At 44.5% G+C, this 20602-nt stretch overlaps 1 protein-coding gene and 1 non-coding gene across 3 annotated transcripts; both read left to right on the plus strand.

Annotated features, from left to right (window-relative positions):
- The first annotated feature begins 6953 nt into the window (after nucleotides 1–6953).
- On the plus strand, nucleotides 6954–14512 carry EIF5 (eukaryotic translation initiation factor 5). 2 transcript variants are annotated; one of them, XM_002200578.7, is made up of 12 exons: nucleotides 6954–7153; nucleotides 7321–7513; nucleotides 9525–9804; nucleotides 10067–10148; nucleotides 10378–10550; nucleotides 10844–10955; nucleotides 11614–11753; nucleotides 12234–12392; nucleotides 12601–12762; nucleotides 13014–13178; nucleotides 13374–13508; nucleotides 14113–14512. In XM_002200578.7, the coding sequence occupies exons 3-12, from the start codon at nucleotides 9733–9735 to the stop codon at nucleotides 14203–14205; spliced, it is 1293 nt and encodes a 430-aa protein (XP_002200614.1). In that variant the 5' UTR covers nucleotides 6954–7153; nucleotides 7321–7513; nucleotides 9525–9732; the 3' UTR covers nucleotides 14206–14512. The 2 variants fall into 2 exon arrangements, with proteins under 2 accessions (XP_002200614.1, XP_030130911.1); XM_030275051.4 differs by lacking the exons at nucleotides 6954–7153; nucleotides 7321–7513 and adding an exon at nucleotides 8777–8996.
- On the plus strand, nucleotides 11291–11414 carry LOC115495699 (small nucleolar RNA SNORA28). The gene has a single exon (XR_003961002.1). It is a non-coding gene; the product is annotated as a small nucleolar RNA SNORA28 (small nucleolar RNA).
- Nucleotides 14513–20602: the final 6090 nt, after the last annotated feature.

Consider the following 20602-nt stretch of genomic DNA (forward strand, 5'->3'; position numbering starts at 1 on the left):
GATTCACAATTCATTGTCTATAAAATAAAAAGAAGTTTTATCAACTGTCTACCAGTAAACATCCTTCAGAGCACATAGACCCACACAGAGATTTACCGTCAAACAGATAGACTGAACTATCAAAACCACTTGTACCAGCACTTCTTGTCTCAGTGCACCAGGGGGAAAAAACCAACCAAACAAGCAGGGAAAGTAAAGGCTTTCTTTAGCCACATTACGCTCAATGAATCAAAAGAACTGGATAGCTGATTACAAAAAGTAACCTTTTATAAGCATATGTCTTTGAAGACAGAAGTATTATAGCCATAAACAGGGGTAAGTGCACAAAGCCGGTACCAGGAACGATGCCTCAGAAGTAAAGTCTCTGAGTTAAACCAGCACATTATCCACTGGTATAAAATGCTGCATCCCCACAGACTTGAATGAGCTCACATATATTTACACATGACCTTCAAGATCCCACCTGCATCCACACACCCTTCCTAACTTGAGACTATTCATCCATCATCTGGTCATTCATTAATCTGTCAAACGTTTCTGCTGGTTTCAGCTGGGGTAGAGTTAATTTCCTTCACAAGGGCTGGTACAAGGATACGTTTTAGATGTGCAAACAATCAGTAATGAGAGGAGCTGTGTATTTATTACACATTTCTGAATAAGTCATGCCAAATATCTAGGACAAACAATATATTAAACCCTAAAGAACCCTTTGAAAGCTTTTTGTCTGGTGGAGGCAACAATGAAAAAGTAACATGATAGAAAGGGAACAGTAAATCATTCATGAGAATGATTAAAAACTAACTGTGGGTGAGATGCAGCAAGCAATAGTGAAAACAGCCAGAATATTTTTTGAGTATCTCATCTTTTAGAGGTTGGAGTGGTTGTGAGGAACTTTAGGAAGACCTACTTTGTGTCCTTTTTTGCAAATAAGACATAGAAGATACAAAAATCCGTGGAGAACTGTACAACATGTTGCAGTTTATTCAGATGTTGCATGTCTACATGAGGCACTGAAGCCAAAATGCTACTGGACTTGAAATTACTTGTGCAAATAAGGCTTAAGAAAAAGGCATCTTAAGGACACTGGTGAAATAAGTATAAATTAGACTAAGTGCCAAATAATGCATTATACATGTGATCTCACTTACATGCACACAATCATTTTGGAATCCTAAAATCAAGTTCTGAAAGAATTACAGTGTCAAAATGTTCACAGCTAGCACATAATGTAATTCAGTTGTGAGTGCCACAGTTTTCCAAATGAGTGTGGTAGCCACAAATCATGTTATCATAAGCATTTATTTTAGATCCCTTCAACTCTATGAAAAGGCCTGTTTCAGGAAAGCTTGTATCCTGAGACTATCCCAAGTAAAAAGCTCAAAAACAACCACTAAGATTGGTTAAGACTTTTTTTTCTTCAAATAAACCCCCTGAGCTTCAAGGGAAAATTCACCCTACATTATGCTTTTGAGCCTGCACTGGCCCAGCTCTGTGTCTTAAGACTTTTGAAAAACTGACTTTAGAAACAACTCAATGCAGTAAAATCCTTCTAAAAATGTTTTCCCTTCAGTGCCTCCTGGGTCACTCTCAAAAACAGAGGTCTACATTAGGTCAATAAAATCATGCTAGACATTACAGTCAACACTATATTTGACCCAGATTCATATTCAAGGATATTTTTAGCCTCATTTCTTAAACAACCAAGATTTATGCAATGGTGGTGAGTGTGTTTGTGTGTGAGTATGCACCAGCCTGTGTCTTCAGCACCATTTACCTGTTCCTGAACCCCCTGCATAATTCCAAACACACTGACATTCACCGGTAGATACATTATTAGAGCTCCAAGTCAGCCTTTATTAGATGTCCAAGAATCCCCATTGGCCAAAACCAGACTTAATTTATTACAGCAGTCCTGGAAAACATGTGTGTTACTAGCTGTTTTAATATTGCTACTAGTCTGTGTAATACCCTAAGCATGCATAACACTTGGCATATGCAAACCATAGGACAAAGATTTTGCCTCTATTTTTCTATTTAAGTACCACTCCCCCTGCTTTGTTTTGTAGTTTGGCAAACAATTTATTTTAGTAATATAAATATTTGAGCTGCAAACCACCAAAGCATTCAAAGCCTTTGGCACTGCATGGTAGTCATGTATTATTTGCTTCATTACAAAAGGTAATCCCTGTGTTTTAATTAAGAAGCTGGCACCAGCTGTAATCAAGCTGCTGGTTAAACATACCAAACAAGCAGCAAATTCTCAGCCATTATGTACAAATTCAATATTATCCTCTAGGACCTGTAGTTCCCTGAAAAACATCTTCAACGTCACAAGAGAGGCAACTCTCAGGAATTTAAAATCAGACTTAGGAGAAGAAAATATTTTCTGTGGTGTGTCTGCCTGTTTCCAAATGCACAGCACCAGCCAAGCAGCACCTTCAAAGGTTTTGTTTTGAAGAACATAAAATTTTCCTTTGCCTTCAAAACTGGCTTTTCCTTTGTTTTCAGCCCAAGCATCTGGGATGCCTTATCCTCTTCCTAGAGCTGCCAGCAGAAGCGCAAACTTAATTCCTAAGTGGGCCTCAGTACTGCCTCCAAAGCTCAGCTCTCCCAGCAATGCCCTTGTATTGTTCTACAGCAAAGAAACTCCTCCATGCTCAGATGGGCAGAAGAAATGAGCAAAACCTGCTGCACCCAGCAGGGCAGACCCCGAGAAACAAGATCAGCAGCCACATTTTGGCTCACCACAGAAGGGCTGTGAGAGCACTTAAGATCTCCAGGGTGTCCCCAGTCTGGGAGGAGGTTTGGAGATAGGCTCTCAATACCAGGGGCTACCACATTTTTCCTTAGGAAAAGTAAAAAGCTAAAAGGTAACTCTAAGTACTCATTACTCTTTTTTACTACTCAGAATTAAATCTGCTGGGAAATCTGTAGTGATAATCACAGTACTTGTTGCCAGACCATCAGAAGCCAAAGAAAAAGGATGAAGGGGGATTAATCTCTGGAGGTGATGGCAAAGCATGACAGGGAAATATTAGTGCAGATTGCTAAAATGGTACTGGAAGAGAGATTTAACTTAACACACAGGCAGATCTTCATGTCTGAATCTTGACTAAGATAAGAAGCAGAGAAATGTAAATGCAGTGGTTACTAATGGGCATTATGAGCAGGCAGGTAGCATGTTCTCAGCTGGAAGCTGTACTCCCAGGGACTCTTATCTTCCACATCCACTTCTTTCAGCAACCATATAAATGTAGCAGGCAGATTTGCCAACCACAGCATGCAACTGCTGGATAATGGTAGTGGTTGCCAGTTAGGCCCATAGCCAAAACTGATGCCTAGACAAACTGAGAAAACCAGGCTTCCCTGATTCCTACCACCAGCATTTCCACTTTCTGGTGAGACACACACAGAAAAGATAGGTTTTCAAGGCAGAGACTTCACTGCTATCGAGCACTGGTTTGTATTCTGAAGAGAAGCTGTTTGCCTCTCCTTGCTGTGGTGACTCCCTTGTATAGGCAGACATACACTGGAAGACAAAGAGGGAGGGTACAGGGAACCTCACTAGTGAGAAGACCAGATCTAGGGCAGGGCTCATGCTGTCAGCTGACACTGAACCCAGACCCAAAACACTAGCTGGGAGATTCTAGTATTTCTGCATAGTAATAGAAGCAACAAAAATGACTTCCATTAATAATGGCTATATGTGTGCAACATCACACACTTGCTTTCATGTTTTTCTCTGTTTACTAATTCCTGAGCTACTAATAATAGCTAACAGAAATGATGGTGAGAACATGGAAAGAAAAGCATTTCACAAAGTGAACCTCCCCAAGATGGCCAGTGAGGTGCTGGACAGAAATGACTCTGAAGCTCCTGAACAGTAAAACCAGAATTAACCTCTGCCCTTGTGAATGATCAATATCTAGTGTCAATCCTGATGGATTTCGGACCCACCCTTCCCTAAAGGTTAGCTATTCCAACCTGACATGTAAATAATTAAACTTTCTCTACACATTGCCAAGATAGGAAGAAGAAAGGCTATTGCTGTTCCACATAACTATAGATAAGATTGGCTCTCCTTCCATCTCCTGAAATTACAGCCAAAGCCAGCATGAGGAGGAATCCCTTACTCAGGTGCTAACGTTCCTGCCTGCGCTGCATGAAATGAGAGCTCTGACCCAGCCTCTGGGAGAGAACACACACAGCAGAGACAAAACATTCTTCAAGGCCAAGGTTACCAAGAGGGCATTGGATTAGGGTTATGTTTGCAGCCAGCCACACCACTGAGAGAGGACAAGCTCGCTGAATAAACCACAGAAGGACATCAAGATACCAATCGGGGATTAAAAGGACACATTGTAACTGTTCAGATGACAAACCTAATTCTGAAGATGTTAAATATGTTAAGAATTTCAATAGAGTTTTGATTTTGCTGCATTGTCACAGTCATTGATTCTTGGTTATTTCTAATAAAAACCAGCTAAGGCAACATGGAACAAACTTGGTTTGTTCAAGGCTGAACTCAGCAATAATAAAGCATTTCTATGATAAGGAGAAGCACCCTAAATTCAACTGTGGAAAATTTCCTATTCTTAGACGTGAAACCATTTGGAAAACTTGACTTACTGATGTAATTTAAAATGTCATATCTACAAAAGTATGCATAAAACCGGCATAGTTTCTGTCAATAAAACACAAAGTACACAAGCAGTCTGTATTTTGAAGGTCACACAAGCAATGTGTACTATGAACTTTGGGATTCATGAAATTGTGACATTTTAAAGTGGGAGGAGAGAAAATATTTTTCTGTCTTGTCCATATCATGAAATATTAAAATGAACAAATTGTAAATATTAAGATTCAGTAAAAAATATTTTGAATCCAACATTTAATATTAATTAATTTTCTGATGAGGAAAAAAATCAACAACTAGGTACCATGAAGTCAATAATCCACAATTTTGATCTGATTTGCATAATCCAGGAGAATGTCATGTGGTTTCACGTGGATAAGACGTGCTTTTTGCAGAAGAAACACCATCTTAAAAGTACCTCTTTAACTTTTGTCAATTTATATACTATATTTAAAAACTATCTTCCTTTATGCTATTAATTGTAAGGGTTTAGAGCTATTCATAATATCAAATAGCACCAAATCCTGGGTCTCTTTCCCAGCAGCTCACTAAGTGGTGTTGGCAACAGTGTATGTTAACACTTGTAATTTATTAACCCCCTAGGTGTTGTAATAGAGAGCTAAAGCCACAGTCAGGAGGCATTTAGCGAGTTATATGTGCTACATAGTTTCACAGCAAAGGATTTTCTGCGGTGTTTTTCTTGCCTCGCACTTTTTTATGACTTTTTTCCTTTCCTGGTAGCTGCCAAGCCCTACATACTTTGGAGATGCTTCCTTATTTTGCCCTAACATACTCTCTCCCATTTCAGAAAGTGTCGCCGTGCATTTATCAAGAAGACATTTTACATATCCTGAAGAATGTTTACCTTTTTCAAATGCTGGTAGTGAAGTCCAAGACAAACTTATATGATGGACCCTGCATCCCCAGAGGTGTCCAAAGCCAGGTTGGATGTGGCTGATCTGGTGGATGGTGTTCCTGCCCACGGTGAGGGGTTAGCACTAGATGATCCTTAAGGTCCCTTCCAACCCAAACCATTCCATTATTCTTTACAGGACAGTGTCCTGGCTAGAACGACCAGCTATTCCACATACTGAAAGGAGACATGCAGGAGGGGCAGCTAACACAATGAGGGTTTTGATAGAAAGCACCAAGATGTGCACGTTTATCTCTGGTTGCCTTTTCATTGTTGCTGTATGCTACTGGAAGTGACAGTAGTCCTGCTTTTGTGACTTGCAAGAAAACATCATTTATCAGCCACCTTCCTGAGTGAAGTTCTTCTGCATATTGGACCAAAAATATTTAATATGTACTTCAAGGTTCAACAGGAGGGATGTCTCCTTTGACCACATCAATGTGATATCGAAGTCAGGCAGGAAAACTACACATGAAAACCAACTTTAGGCAGGAAGAGATTTAGAGTATAGAGCATTATTTAATGTCACTACTAGTTTTATTGTCGTTCCCTCTCTTTTCCTCTGCACTCCCACAGAGCCATCAAGAAGCTTTACAACTGTTACTCAGTAAGACAGTGGCAGGAACTGAGGAGTTGTTGGGGTGTGTTTATGGGGGTAACAGAGCTGGTTGCCCACTCAATTCATAAAGTCAGGAAAAAATTCTTTGCCACTTGAACATTATTGACACTCTAAATTCCCCAAAACATATAACTCCTGTGATACTGGAGGAGCGTAGATGGAAGATGGGAAAGAATGAGAAATGGAAGAAAGGATGCAAGTTTTCTGCTTTTTACATGAAAATAAATCAAGATATGCATTTCATTCAGGGTCTCAATTCAGCTACATAGGGCTGGCAACATTTTCCACTAAGAATAGAGTACATGCTTATGGCACTTGTGTCATTCTTTGTGAGGCACCCAGAGCCACCCAACGCTGAGCCTTTATGACACTTGAATTAAACAACAGGCTCTCCTCCAACCCCACAAGCCGGCTGTGCAGGAAAAACACAACTTATTCAGCAACTTAATTGCTTTGAATTCTTTGTATTATTACTTGTAACATAGTTGCTGAGATGTCAAGCGCTGGGTCACTGCCCTCCAGGGAGTAGCTTGCCCTCCACCCCGGGGCAGAGTTTGGGCACACCTGGCAGGACGGAGGGGCAGGGGGAGGCTGGGAGCCCCCGAGAGTCCCCGAGAGCGCCGGGGAGCGCCCTCAGCCCCCTCAGCCCCGGGGAGCGCCCTCAGCCCCCTCAGCCCCCTCAGCCCCGGCCCCGCCGCACCGGCCCGGCCTCGGCCCCCACGCCCCGCGCTCTCTCGCGAGACTCGGTCGCTGTAGACGCGATGTCCTTTGGGGCACTGGCGAGGGGGAGGGCACGGGGGGAGGGAGTCAAAGCCTTGATTGATAGCGGCGTTCACCAATAGACGAGGGGAGCGGTGAGGTTTTAGCCAATAGCTTCACAGCGAGGGGAGCGGTGAGCCAATGGCGATGGTGGGGGGCGGAGCGCAGCGCTGGCTGATTGATCCCAGCTCTGGCGTTGTTCAGTCGGAGCGAGAACATTCTAGAGGTGAGTACGGGGCAGCCATTGCCGGGTCCCGTTCTCCGGCCCCTGCTGCCTCAGCTGCGCGCCTCTCGCCGCCTCTCCCTCCCCCCTTCCCTCTTCTCCCCCCTCCTCTTCCCTCTCCCTCACAGGTGTCGCCGCTAACGATGCTCCTGATTGTGTCTTGCCCGCAGATTGCCCGGCGCCGCTCTCCCTGGTGATACCGCCCGCCCCAGGACGCCGGGACCCGGAGGCTGCGGCGTCCGCCTCCGCCTCCCTCTCCGTCTGGATATAAGCGCCCCCTCGGCCCTGTTCTCCTCTCACAATCGGCTTCGTCGCAGCCCGGGGCGAGCAGCGTTGGGTTTATGTCTTTATTGGACGAAAACGGTGAGTGCTAATAGTGGACTAGGGTGGGTGAGGGCAGCAGGGTAAGGGGAGCGGGGACCGGCGGGTGGTTTGGGCCGGGCTGGGGCCTCAGGCTGCCGGTGAACGGTGGAGATTCGCAGAGGTTTTGTGTAACGAAGCGTCCGGGAGTTTGACGGGAGGGGGAGGAGAAGCAACGCGGGGCGGGGGAGCAAACAACATAAAACCGCACAACAAAATTAAACTCTGAAAGCAGTAAACCTTCATCTGTGGGGTATTGTTTGCTTTTGGGGGGGGGGGGCGGCGAGGCTTTTTTTTTTTTAATTATTTATTTATATTCGTTTCGCTGCCGCCATGCGACGAGACAAGATGGCGGCGGCGGGGCCGCGCCTCCCGCGCTGTGCCCGGCGGGGGGGGGGGGGGGGCGGCAGTGGCGCAGTTCCCACCGGGCGCGGGGGGGGGCGCTCGGCCCCGCTCCCGGGGGGCGGCTCGGGGGGGCGGCGGGGCTCCCCCGTGCCGTGCGGGGCGCATGCGCGGCCGGCGGCGGCTCCCCCGTGGCTCCCGGCGCTGAGTCAGTGTTTAATTGCTGCATTTGTGAGTCACCGCCGGCGGGGCGGGGACGCGGCGCTGTGCGGCACGGAGCCGGTGTGCCTTCCCGCTCTTTCCTCCGTGCGCGGCATATGGGGGGTGGTGCTTGGGATGAGCTGGTGTGGGGACCAGGAGAGGGAGCTTCAGCCTGCAGCGGATCAGTGCTGCGCTCTGGAAGGAGGGAAAAACGGTACGCTCCTTCTGGGAGCTCGGTCACCGAGAGAGCTGCTTCCTCAGCGTTTCTTCAGACACGTGGTCAGGTTACACGGTGGCTCTTTTTAAACATCGTGGGGAAGGAAACTGTGTGTTGTAAACGGAGTCCGCGGTGTACTTTTTGCTGTGGAAGGGTAAAATTGTATCAGGGCTAATGTAGAACACAGGGCACGTAAAGATCTGTGTTCCTAATGTGTAAAGAAGTTGTAAACCTGACCAGAGGGACTCGGATCGTGTTGCACCATAGGCACGCTCTTCCACATGAATACTAAGTAGGCTTTTTTAATGTGTCAACGCTTCTGTCATTAACGATAACAACGTGATGACGTGTCAGAATAGCCATGCTCTGTAGTCAGGGTTGCCTGTGTAGTCAACCAGTTGTGGCTTAAGTACTCTTAGATCTGATTATAGAGGCACGTGTTAATTTAAATATGTAAATACTGCTCAAAGCAACGTTAATAATAGGATTCATCCTCCTTCCCCTTCCTCCCCCTCCTCCCTTTCCCCCAAGAAAAAATCAACTGGAAAAGCTGCTGCACTGCTCTGTACCTCTGCATTGCTAGGCTTTCTACAGTGAAGCAACTTCTGTCAGACTTTATCAGGCTTATTGTTAAGTCAGAACTCAACAGAAGCTGCTATGAGAATCCATAAATGAGAGGGAGAATTACGTAATTTTCAACTCTTTTCCACTCCGATTCAAAAACTGGTAAGCCATGTAGAAACTATGTTGGGCTACAGATTGCTGCTGCTCCATCTTACTTATATTCTGCAACATTTTGGAAGACTTCAGTTTGTGATAGGTTCATGATGTGGAATTTGAAATGGATTTCCAAATATTTCTCCTGATTTCCTGTGCCCTTCAGCCTGAAACCATACCACGTGACCCTTATGGCGCAAGTCACTGGTCTGCATAGTAAATCGAGGCGTGTGCCCTTCCTTAGTGATCCCAGAACTCCTGCTGGAATTAATTGTATAAAAAAGTAGTTGTAAGCTGTTCAGTGGTTTTAGGGCAGTAAGAGAGGGTGGAAAGCTTGGTGGTGCAGTTAAAGAAAAGTTCCTTAGCAGTACAAGCCAAGGATGGATTTCAGTTCCATAGGCTGAAGAAAGGCATAGCATAACGAATGTACTCTTCCTTTTTTTCACCCTAAATATCATCCTTTATATAGCTTTGTGGCAAGAGTGGATTGATGTACATGAAGCTAAACTTAATTTTTTTGTGTGTTAACACTTGCAGAGCTGTTGCGCAGCCACTGGTACCTGTATTGGGGAAACATAGCGTACAAGCAAGAACCTTACAGCCTCAGTGGCGAAAATTTTTTCATGTCAGAGACCGAGAACTCTTGCAGTCGTTTATGTCATCCCGTCTTCTCCAGACAGAAGATACCAAAAAACTGCAATCAAAGATCTCTTCATCTTATTGATAAAGCTACTAATAAGGCAAAATGTCTGTCAACGTCAACCGCAGTGTTTCAGATCAGTTCTATCGCTACAAAATGCCCCGTCTGATTGCCAAGGTAACTTCCTAAGCAGCAGCTGGAAGCAAAGCAGGGAGTGTTCTCCTGTAACTGGTTTTCCTGGGGGGGAAAGAGAGGCCACAATAATGCTTGGCCACTCAGGGCAGGGAGGGTGTGCCCTCCTTTGGTCCACACTAAGTGCATATTAGTCTTGTAAGGAGATGAACTTCAAAGCAGAATTTTGGTGTAGTTAAATGGGAAATGCACACTGGGTTTGGCTGTTGCAAGCATTTAACCTTAAAATATTATTTGTTTTCTTTAGGTGGAGGGCAAAGGAAATGGAATAAAGACGGTTATAGTCAACATGGTTGACGTTGCAAAGGCGCTTAATCGGCCTCCAACGTGTAAGTATCATGGAATGACACAGCATTTTGTAATGCTTTTCTCTTTGAAGTGGTAGTGTGAATTGGCTACTAAAGCATTAATACTGTTCCTTAAAGATTTGTAAGAGAAAAATGCGATTTGTCTCAGGATTTAAAAATGGACAAAAATAAACAGTAGCCTGTTTACTTGCTGTTTAAGAATCACTACAAAGATACGAATGTGGTAATGGCTATAATTCTTCCTTTACAGATCCTACCAAATTTTTTGGTTGTGAGCTGGGAGCACAGACCCAGTTTGATGTTAAGAATGACCGTTACATTGTCAATGGATCTCATGAGGCGAATAAGCTGCAAGACATGTTGGATGGATTCATTAAAAAATTTGTTCTCTGTCCTGAGTGTGAGAATCCTGAAACTGATCTGGTGAGTGCTCTGCCTGCATTAACAATGACACCATGGAAGCACTGTGTTAGGTGTTTGTGGTTAAAAGACTTCAGTATCTATTAACAGAAATTCAAGTACACATTTTTGCACCCTTTGGGAAGGTTTTAAATCTCTTAACAGTTCATAACTTCTGGGATAAATTGTTACTTCTAAACTTTGTCTTTAGGGGATGATACTAAAGTATTTAAACCTCTGGCTTAAAATGTAGACATCAGGCTTTAATGCAGTTGTTCTGTAACTAGTAAATTAACTGGAGGTTATTCTCTTTGCAGCATGTCAATCCTAAGAAACAAACTATAGGTAACTCTTGCAAAGCCTGTGGCTATCGAGGCATGCTTGACACAAACCATAAGCTCTGCACGTTCATTCTCAAAAACCCACCTGGTAAGTGCCTTTCCTTACCTCTGGGGATAAAGCGAACTTCTGTATTAGTGGTGTTATGGAAGTAGAAAAATAAATAGCTCACATTTAATTGAAATGTAAAAAGGCACCAGTATACTCCTAGAGTGTGTTTGGGGATCGAGATTGAAGGAGCTGTGCTGGTAATGTCTTTTCTCCCTACAATGTGTCCTTCCCAAGTACAGCTGTTCGTTAAAAGTTGGATTTGCCTGTGCTGCAGGACAAAACTTACAAGGAAGGAAGGTAGTTAGCTTTAGGTCAGCATGAAATGTGAGAGCAGGAAGTAAAAAACTGTAGTAAATTAAAACTGTAATCTGTGCAAGCAACACTCTGTAGTAAGCATCTAGTTGCCTGCTGCAATTTAAGCTTGCTAGAATAGAAAAGTCTAACCTATTCCAGGGGTCTCTGCTTTGTGAGGTCACCTGTTATATAGACTTGGACAGTCTTGGTGACAAGCAAGACTGGCTGCAGTTGGGGGTTTCCCCACCAAGTGTACATCTTCCCTGAGTGTGTTTGGGGACGGGTACTACCCATAGCTTGCAGCTAACGACAGCATCCAAACCCGCTTGGGGATTTGGCAGAGGTGCAGGGACTTTCTAGTTTGCTCTAGTTCATAGAACAAAACATTAAAATTCACTTGCAGAAAGTGGTGACACTGGTACAGGAAAGAAAGAAAAGGAGAAGAAGAACAGAAAAGGCAAGGACAAAGAGAATGGTTCTGTGTCCAGCAATGAGACACTTCCACCCCCACCACCAGAGGAGATTACTCCTCCACAGGTTGTGGTAAGTAGAAGGGAAAGTGGGGAGATAAGGGTGTGTGTTGTGTTGCTCAGATTTAAACCTCTGAAGTCACTGGCATTCCTTGATGGTCAACATTGCACCTAAAAGTCTTACTTTATCCAGAACTTAGTGCTGGAATAGAAGGGTCCCTGATTTTCCTCTGTAGCATCTTTATCAGCTCATTAGTACCAGAATTTATGCTCCTTGCTAAGTGAAAGCTGCCTCTCCTTTATCACTCCTTTTCAGGCACCTGTGTACTAGGTAGAATGGTTGAACTGCAGTTCAAGTAGCCCTGCAGATGGCTATAGAATTAGGTTTAGCTACCATTACTTCCTATATTTGCACTTTCTCCATGATCTTTGACTTGCAAATTTTATTCCAAACATTTCTTCAGGCTGTCAAGTCCGTATTATTTCTATCCTCATGTAATACTAAGCTTTCAGTAATATTTTGTGGCTCTCTTGTTTTGGTTTTGTATTGTAGGAGGAGGAGGATGATGATGACTGGGGTGAGGACACAACAGAAGAAGCCCAGAGGCGTAGAATGGATGAAATCAGTGACCATGCAAAGAACCTCACACTTAGTGAAGACCTGGAAAGAACTATAGAGGAGAGAGTCAACTTACTATTTGATTTTGTAAAGGTAACTACTCTCTACTCTCTGGTTGTTGGCTTGATGTAATCGCTCAGCTGTAATTGTACAACATGTTTGTAAGGAAACCAAAAGCAACTTGCTCGAGCTCCTGCAAAGTACTGTCTCTACCAGCAGTGGGAAAGGATGACTGCAAAGAGCGTTAATGCAGACCTCAAGTGGCATTAAAATGTTTCTCTCTATACCTGTTTCCCTCTAGAAAAAGAAGGAAGAAGGTGTCATTGATACTTCTGACAAAGACATTGTAGCAGAAGCAGAGAGACTGGATGTAAAGGCTATGGGCCCACTTGTTCTCACTGAAGTCCTTTTTGATGAAAAGATTCGTGAACAAATCAGAAAATACCGACGTCACTTCCTTCGTGTAAGCCATCTCTTCTGCACTCATTGTGACAACTGTTCGCAGGTTTTTGTAGCAGTTGTTTGGTACTATGGGGAAGGACTTTTTGTAGTGTTTTATTTTTAAACTTCTCCTTGGCTAGGGGGAGCTGCTGGGAAGGGATAATATGAATTACTGTAAACTTTGCAATCTCATAGAACTGCTTCTGCTCTGTTCAGTCTGGAGAGAGGGTAAAAAAGCTCATTCGATCACTTTTGTTTTTATCACAATTCTAGTTCTGCCACAACAACAAGAAAGCTCAGAGGTACCTTCTCCATGGCTTCGAGTGTGTGGTAGCTATGCATCAGTCTCAGCTTATTTCAAAAATACCACATATTTTGAAGGAAATGTATGACGCAGATCTTCTGGAAGAAGAAGTCATCCTTGGCTGGGCAGAAAAGGTAAAGGGCAGTTTGTAATGTACTGTAGCAATTAAATACCTGAAGGTAGCCTATTGCATCTGGCACCAAGAGGCCTCCTTCACAAAAATGGGCTGTGGAAGGCAGTGGGTGAGATTAGGGTTCCAGTTTGGGCAGTATTTGGGTACAATCTGGTGTAAACTCCTTCAGTGTTCACACAAAGTATCTGTCTTTCAGGCCTCAAAGAAATACGTTTCAAAGGACCTTGCCAAAGAAATCCGTGTCAAAGCAGAACCATTTATTAAATGGCTAAAGGAAGCTGAAGAAGAATCTTCCGGTAATGAAGAAGAGGATGAAGATGAAAACATAGAGGTAGGAAAGGCTTGCTTCCTGACAGCAGCTCCAAGGCTGCTCTGTTCCTGCATGCTGAAATCTTGTAACCTTGTCCTGGTGCACTCTGAAATGGGTTACTTGGGGCATGTTGGGAACAGGAGGAACGCTCCATTTACAATGCTTTAAGTGCTGCTAATTGTTGTCAGATATCTACATGATATCAGTGTAATGCAGTTGCACTGCATTAGACCGTGCCATTGTACAGTGACAGTAGCAGTTCATGTAGTGCAAGGTTGACAGGAGGTATCAAGCATCATGTCTGATGTTGTAGATGAGTTTGTTAGATAAGCTGATGGAAGAGTAACTGACCATTTTCCTCACAGTTCAGACCTGGATGTAATCTGTTGGTTACACTCCAGCTGGCTGTGGCTGGGAGTGTTTTTACACAGGGACTGGTTGGCTGTTCTCCCAGCATTGTATTTTTCTACTCCTGAGTAGGAGATGCTGCTTCCCCCAGATTTACATGCGCAGCTCTGCCTTACAAAGCAGGGATTCATGGCCATGGTCAGGAGGGTGGTTGGAATTACTCCAATGTTTAGTGGCAGTAGGTGCTGTAGTTAAAGGAAGTGTCTTGTCTCCACAGGTGGTGTACTCCACAACTGCCAGTGTACCTAAAGTTGAAACTGTGAAGCCTGCAAACAATAAAGATGATGATATCGATATTGATGCCATTTAAAGTGATGCAACGTAGCTTCCAGCATAGTAATGCAAACTTCTCTGCATTTTCTGCCAGAAGTGTGACTTGTATGTGCACAAGCTGAAATGGCTTAACATCCTGCTACTTTGTACTCTAAAAAATGTATCTTTTTACTGTGACTGGTCTTGTGTAACTAAGCCTAATACCAAGGAGTCAGCACGTCGGTGAACTGATCGAGTTTGCAACTGGCATGTTCTATTTTGTTTTTCTAACTTGTGTTGGACACATACTTGGAGCACATTTATACAGTTGTGGAAATAAAGGATTTGGTTTTGGTCAATCTTCATTTGTGATTCAACCCCCTTATTGCTTTTCCAAGTAAGTATTTACACAGCTCAGTGAAATTTGTGAAGCTGATCACACAATGACAATCTCTTGAAGGAGACAAAATCCCACCTTGACCCTAGACACTGTTCCAACAGTGGAGATTTGAAACCTGGGCAAGAAACATGTGTTGGGTAATCAACAGTGTGCAGCTGCCAGCTTCTTCAAGCAGGACAGCTGTGTCTGTATTCTGATCTTTGGATGCTTGGAGTTTTAAACAAACTTCAATTGTAATCATACATGAGTTGGGTTTTGGCTTGGGTTTTTCCTTTCCTGTGGTTTTCAACAGCTCCAAATCCAGGATTAAAGCAGCAGGAGCTGGTACTGCTGCAGTTGGTGTGTGCTGCCCCTGAGGACCTGGCTGTTGCCACGGGTCCAGCTGTGCAGTGCCACCACAGCACAGGACAAGCAGTGTCCAGCTCCAGCCTCACTTGGGGAGGGAGGGGCAGAGGAGATCTGGCACCTGAGTGCAGAGGTCCCCAAATTCACATCTCTGGAAGTGAGTGTCTTAAATACCAATGTTGAGGGATCAGATTTCTTTAGAAGCAGGATAAACTTAAAACCTGGTCTATCAAAATCAGGAACCTGGTATGACATGGTGTGTGACAAGTTTTGTCCAGGGAGGAGTTAAGGGTGGGGGTTTTGTTGTCCTTCACAGCTGCCTGCCAGAAAAATCAATAGTGTTTTGGGGTTTTTTTTGTTGGATTCAATATGAGAAGTTTTGAGAGATCAAGGCTGCAGTACACAGTGAGCACTGCACCTTTTTTCCTAGTCAGGTTGTTCTGGCAGAACTTGGAATTGGACAAAAGCAAAGATTGTGTTTGGGTAATTGCAGCAGGGGTGCTTTGAGCTGCATGTTCTGTTCTGCAGTGTCTGTGTTGCATGTGGTCCTGGCAGTGAGCCATCACTGGGCACCAGCAGCTGTGGCAAACAGTGCTAGAACCATGCGGTAAAGTTATGGGAAATTTCAAAATGCCCTTTTATGTGGATTTCTATTGCTGTAATAAAAACCCACAATTTTTAATTTAGAGACAGGTTTATTCCTGGCTTTTGTCTAAGAGAAGTCTGTTCTCCATTGGGCTTAAACCAGGTTTGCATTTCCAAAATGCCCATTTCCATGCGTGTTTGGGAACCTAGAAGATGATTACTAGTCCCTGTGTATGCTCTCAGGAACGCATCTGTTCCTCTTGGTGCAGGCACGTGCCTCCCTTGTGTAACTTGTGAGCACACCCTGATAAGTGTTACTCTCATGACCAGAAGGTTTCTGCCTGAAGCTGTTTTTTTGTGATGTTGGCTGCTGTGAAAGGTGACACCAGTGAAGTACCATCTCAGGGGTGGTCAGTCACATTTCAGGGCTGACTTGGTGGCGATTGCAAGCTGCCATCCATAGGCATAATCTCTGGCTGTTTGGTTTTTTCCCCCCAGGCTGTAAAGACTAGCAAGACATACCTGTTCCTTCCTGTAGGGCAAGTAGGAAATAAATTACCTAAAAAAGAAAAAGTTTTTTGTAGGGTCAGTGAAGTGATTATGTCATACCAAAGTTATAGGATGGTAGATTTGGTGTAAAACATGGTGGGAGTATGCAGGGAAGAGAGGTGTTCTTGTCTGTAGTAACCCACAGGTGGATCAGAGTGAGTGTGTCACAAAGTGGTACCCTAATTAAGTCATGGTGGAGGCTTCTAAAAGTGCTGAGGCTGGAACTATGAAATTCCTGGTGCTGAGTTACACTTCTGAGCCTGTTTTCACATTTTTGTTGCTGTTTCTGTCTCAGATTATTAACTGATGATTCCACCAGCTTATAAATATTGAGTGTTATGTGACTATTTCTTTAGGGAAGGAAGTCTGACTTTAAAGTTTCATGAGTCTTTGAATGTATTGCCTCTGCTATCTGATTAAAGATAACAAGTACATCTTCAAAAGGCAACTTGGAGTTCAGATAAAACCTGCTCCAGGCTTCCAAGTTAGGCTTCTGGCACCTGGGAAGGAAACAGTGCTGGGTGATTCCCTTCACTTGGCGCTGTACCATGTCTCTGCTAGAAAACCCCGGTGTGAACGCTGCCCTTGGGCAGGTGCAGGGTCTCGTGGCAGGTCCATCAGCCTCGGCTTTTCAAGCCCTCATCTTGCAGGAGCCTGAGATTGGGAGCTTTGCTGCAGCTTGGCAGCCTCTGGCAGCAGTTTCTCTTCATCCATCATGACAAGGAGCTGCTCAGCTGCCAGCTCTGGGCCTCAGCAGCTTCAAACAGGGTGTGAAATCCTGACTGTTGTGCACGTAAGAAGTAAAATTGCCTGGTTTTACTTTTTTCTGTTAAAACCTACAAGTTGTCATTAGAGGCCAGTGCCTCCTCCGCTGGATCTGATTAGATGTCTGTTAGATGAAAGTGTGCTCTTTGCTCCTGAGCGTGCACAGCTTTGCCTTGTACTGAGGCAAAAGATGGGAAAAGTGATTTGAAGGGATTGCAGTAGGCAGAGAAATGTGCTCAATGCTTTTGTTTTACCTTGCTGTGGTAGTGGCTTCCCTTGCCAGTGTACCTGTGATGTGGTGCTCCCACAGAGGTCATCTCTGCCGGGCCACCTGCCTGAGGCATTGCCACAAGGCTGTCATTCCTCCCCCCTAAGGTCTGCCCTGTTCCTTGGGGTAAGAGACTTGTGGAAAGATCCTGATCTCCATCCAAGTCAAACAGCTCGGTTGATTTGTTGCTGTCCAGATGTACCTCAGAGTGTAAATAGTTGATAATAAATAATGCTTAGCACGTGGGTGTCTTCCAGTTGTGAAAGATCTGAACCTTGTTGTTTGAAAAGGAGAGGCGCCTCTGAAAAGTAGTAAATGTAATGATCTGTAATGAACTGTCCTTTCATTTGTGGGCTGCTATGAAATTGTAATAAAGATCACAGGACCTCCGGGGTCCCAGTGAAAGCAGGGACTAGACATGGCAAGGAGATTTGGAACAAAAGTAGCTGACCCCCTATTAGTCTTTCCAAACTGTGACAGCTATTCTCAAACTAATTAGTCCCAAAGAGCCTCAGAGGCCTGTTACTGAGGATTGACTCCTTGGCATTCGGTAACACCACTGAACCGTAAAATTCTGGAACAGAAAACCCAGAAGGAAAAAAAAAAAAGGCAGCATGAAAGCAATGAAACTTAATGCTCTTAAACCTTATCTGTGAAACACTGCATGGTTAAATTTCAGCTTAAGGTTTATAAAGTTGTTGGAGCTGTTGGGCTTACTTACTTGCTTAATAGGCTGCTGGTGTTGCCTGTGTTTTTCATTTTGGAAATGATCATCTTGCTGCCACAGAGGTGTCAGAATCTGTCTCTTGACCGGGAATTGCTGAGGAGATGTTCTGAGGCCCCTGACAAGCAGCTTTCCCAGGATGTCCCTTCCTTCCCTAGGGCAGACCAGCACCAGGGTATCTCCACAGCTTCCTTAGAGCTACTGCAGCTGACATCAATCAAGGGCATGGCCCCAGTGCCCAGGTGATGCTGCTTTTATTCAGGAAAATTCTAAAACGCCTCATTTTTTTTCAGAGCAAAATCAAATAACATCTTGATAGTTTGGGTTAGGAACATAAGGAGCAGATTCACTCAAACAGAGGGAAATGTTCTTCCTGCTGAAATTAGTGTCAGGGAAACCAAATGAGTGCTAAACCATCTTTCCTACACATCAGTTTTTCTACTTGCATATGCTGTCAAGTCGTTGCTTACTCAATAGTTAGGGCTCTTTAAGCTAGTTTGTTGTGGCTAAATTTCCAGTCCTGAGTGTCCTGTGGCAGTGGCTCCAGTGCTGGCCACCCAGATCAGCTGTGACAGGCTCAGAGTGAAGCCAGGCAGCCGGGTCAGTAAGGCAAGGCTGGGAGCAGCGAGGCACATGGTTAGGCACAGACCTGCCCGTGGGGGTGCACGAGCTTCACAAGGGCCCCTGCCCAAGTGCCAAGGTGCCTTGGCCACAGATGTTTTCTCTCAGGACTTTCTCCCACTGGTCCTTCCACATCACTCAGCTCCAAAGTTTCTCAGCTGCACCACACTGGAGCTTGAACACAGGCAGTCCTGCACCTGCGAGGAGGGGAAAGGGTTGCAGAGCCTACTTCTGCTCCCAGGTCCCTGATATTTTCTGAGTTTTGAGCTGTTTTTTTCTGGTGCTCATCTCATCCCATTACTGTGGTGTTAGAGGCATTTCCTGCAAATTAGTGTCTCAAGGGGAAAAGAGACAATTCAAAGGAGTGCTCTGGTCTGAGCACAGAGTCACAGGCACTACAGCCATACATTCCAAATGAGGGAAGTATCAGCACCAGGAACAACTCAACTGGAGGTTTGTGTGGGTGTTTTATTATTCTCTGTGAATTTGTGCTTGATACTGTTTTTTATATTTATCTGATATTAATAAAACCCAAGGAACTGCATTGACGTCAATGGAGTTTGGCTTTGATTCTGTGCAATTAAGGTAGACATCTGACATCTTTAAAATAAACATGAGGAAAGTATACTTCCCCAGGAGAATCATATCCCTGTCTTGTCAGGGAATTGTTATTAAATTATTTATTAATCAATTATCACTCTTACGGACAAAGTCACAGGTATACAAATGGCGAACAGAGTAGTTCACATAGGAAAAGACTAAATAAAGAAGTAAAATACTAAATGAAAAGACTAAGGGTGGTCTCTGGGGCTGGGAAAACTGGATTTAAAAGCTACCATCTCCTGCCTCTTTTGTTCCTTCAGCCTGTGCTCACATTCTGTCTCACAAGCCAGAAGAGCTGGTGGCTCCAGCTGGATGTGCTGTGGAACTTGGGATGGTTGTGGATGGTGGGCAAGCACACTCAGGGAAATTGTAAACAGGAGCTCCAATGACAGGAAAACACTGTTCTGTGTAGAAGAATTAATGGGATTTTAAACAATATCTTTTAGATTCTTATTTATTAGATGACATTTAATACAGGAGTTTGCATTCTCTGCACCTTCTCCATGAACAGGATTGGCTAGATTTTCGTTTTTATTCTGCTGAAAGATTAAAAGGTCCAGAATGCCAAAGAGGAACTTTTAAGGAAAATTTTAAAAACCCTTGACTACTGGCGGACTTCATCAAAATCCCAAGAAACAGTTTAGACAAGATGAATGATGTGGTAGCTGCAGCCACTCGGGCTGCTGTCAGGAACACAGCCCCTCCAAAGAGCAAAACCCCAACTTAGGTGGAGCAGTACAGAAACAGGGAGGGGAAAACCTCTCTGGGAGGAAAGACCCACAGAGGTCACCAAAGAACAACACCTTCACCTTGCAGTCAGTGAAGGAGCCAAAGTTTTATCAAGTAGCACAACTTGCTACAGGGGATGAACCCCCCCCTGTAAAAAGCAGTAGCATATAGAAGGAAATAATCAACTGTGCACTCCTCATGCTGACTAAAAATCAAGGAGATGGAGGGGTGATGACTCCTCCTAACAGCACCTGGTCAATCCTGATACCAGAAGACGGGAGCAGTGCATTTGATTTGAGGAAAGAAATGCTGCAGGAAGCAAGAGGTGTTCCTGGAGTTCCCAGAGCTGTGCAGGTGGGTAACCAGCGTCTTGTGGGGACCTGGGGGTGCTCTCAGTTTTGCTTGGCCAGGTTTGTGTGCCTGGGTGAAACATCTGCTCCAGACCTGTTCTGGGAGAGGACAGGAGTGTGTGGGCTGGGAGAGAGATGCAGGGAGGCCAGGCTCAGCAGCACAGGCTTGGCTGGCTGCATCCTGCTCCGGGTCACTGAGAGGGAAGCCAGGAAGTGAAGGTGGCTGTGGTGTGTGGGTGGTGAGGATTGTGAGGTGATCAGTGAGGCCTTCCTGTTTGTAACACCAAGAGGCTTTTCCTGGGCAAGGGGGTGGTTTTATCTGAATCACTGAAGGGGAACTGAGTGTTCCTGGTGGGAGGAAAAGTGGGAGAGCAGGTACCTGTCTGTTGTGAGAGCCTTTCTGGAGGCGTTCAGGGAGGTGCACTGAGGAGCTGTGGAGCTTCACTAATGCGAGGCACTGACTGCTGCAGTATATTCTTTTTATTTTTACAGTCTTTTATGATACTGTCTCTGCCT

The sequence above is a fragment of the Taeniopygia guttata genome, chromosome 5 (assembly GCF_048771995.1).
Source record: "Taeniopygia guttata chromosome 5, bTaeGut7.mat, whole genome shotgun sequence".
NCBI lineage: Eukaryota > Metazoa > Chordata > Aves > Passeriformes > Estrildidae > Taeniopygia > Taeniopygia guttata.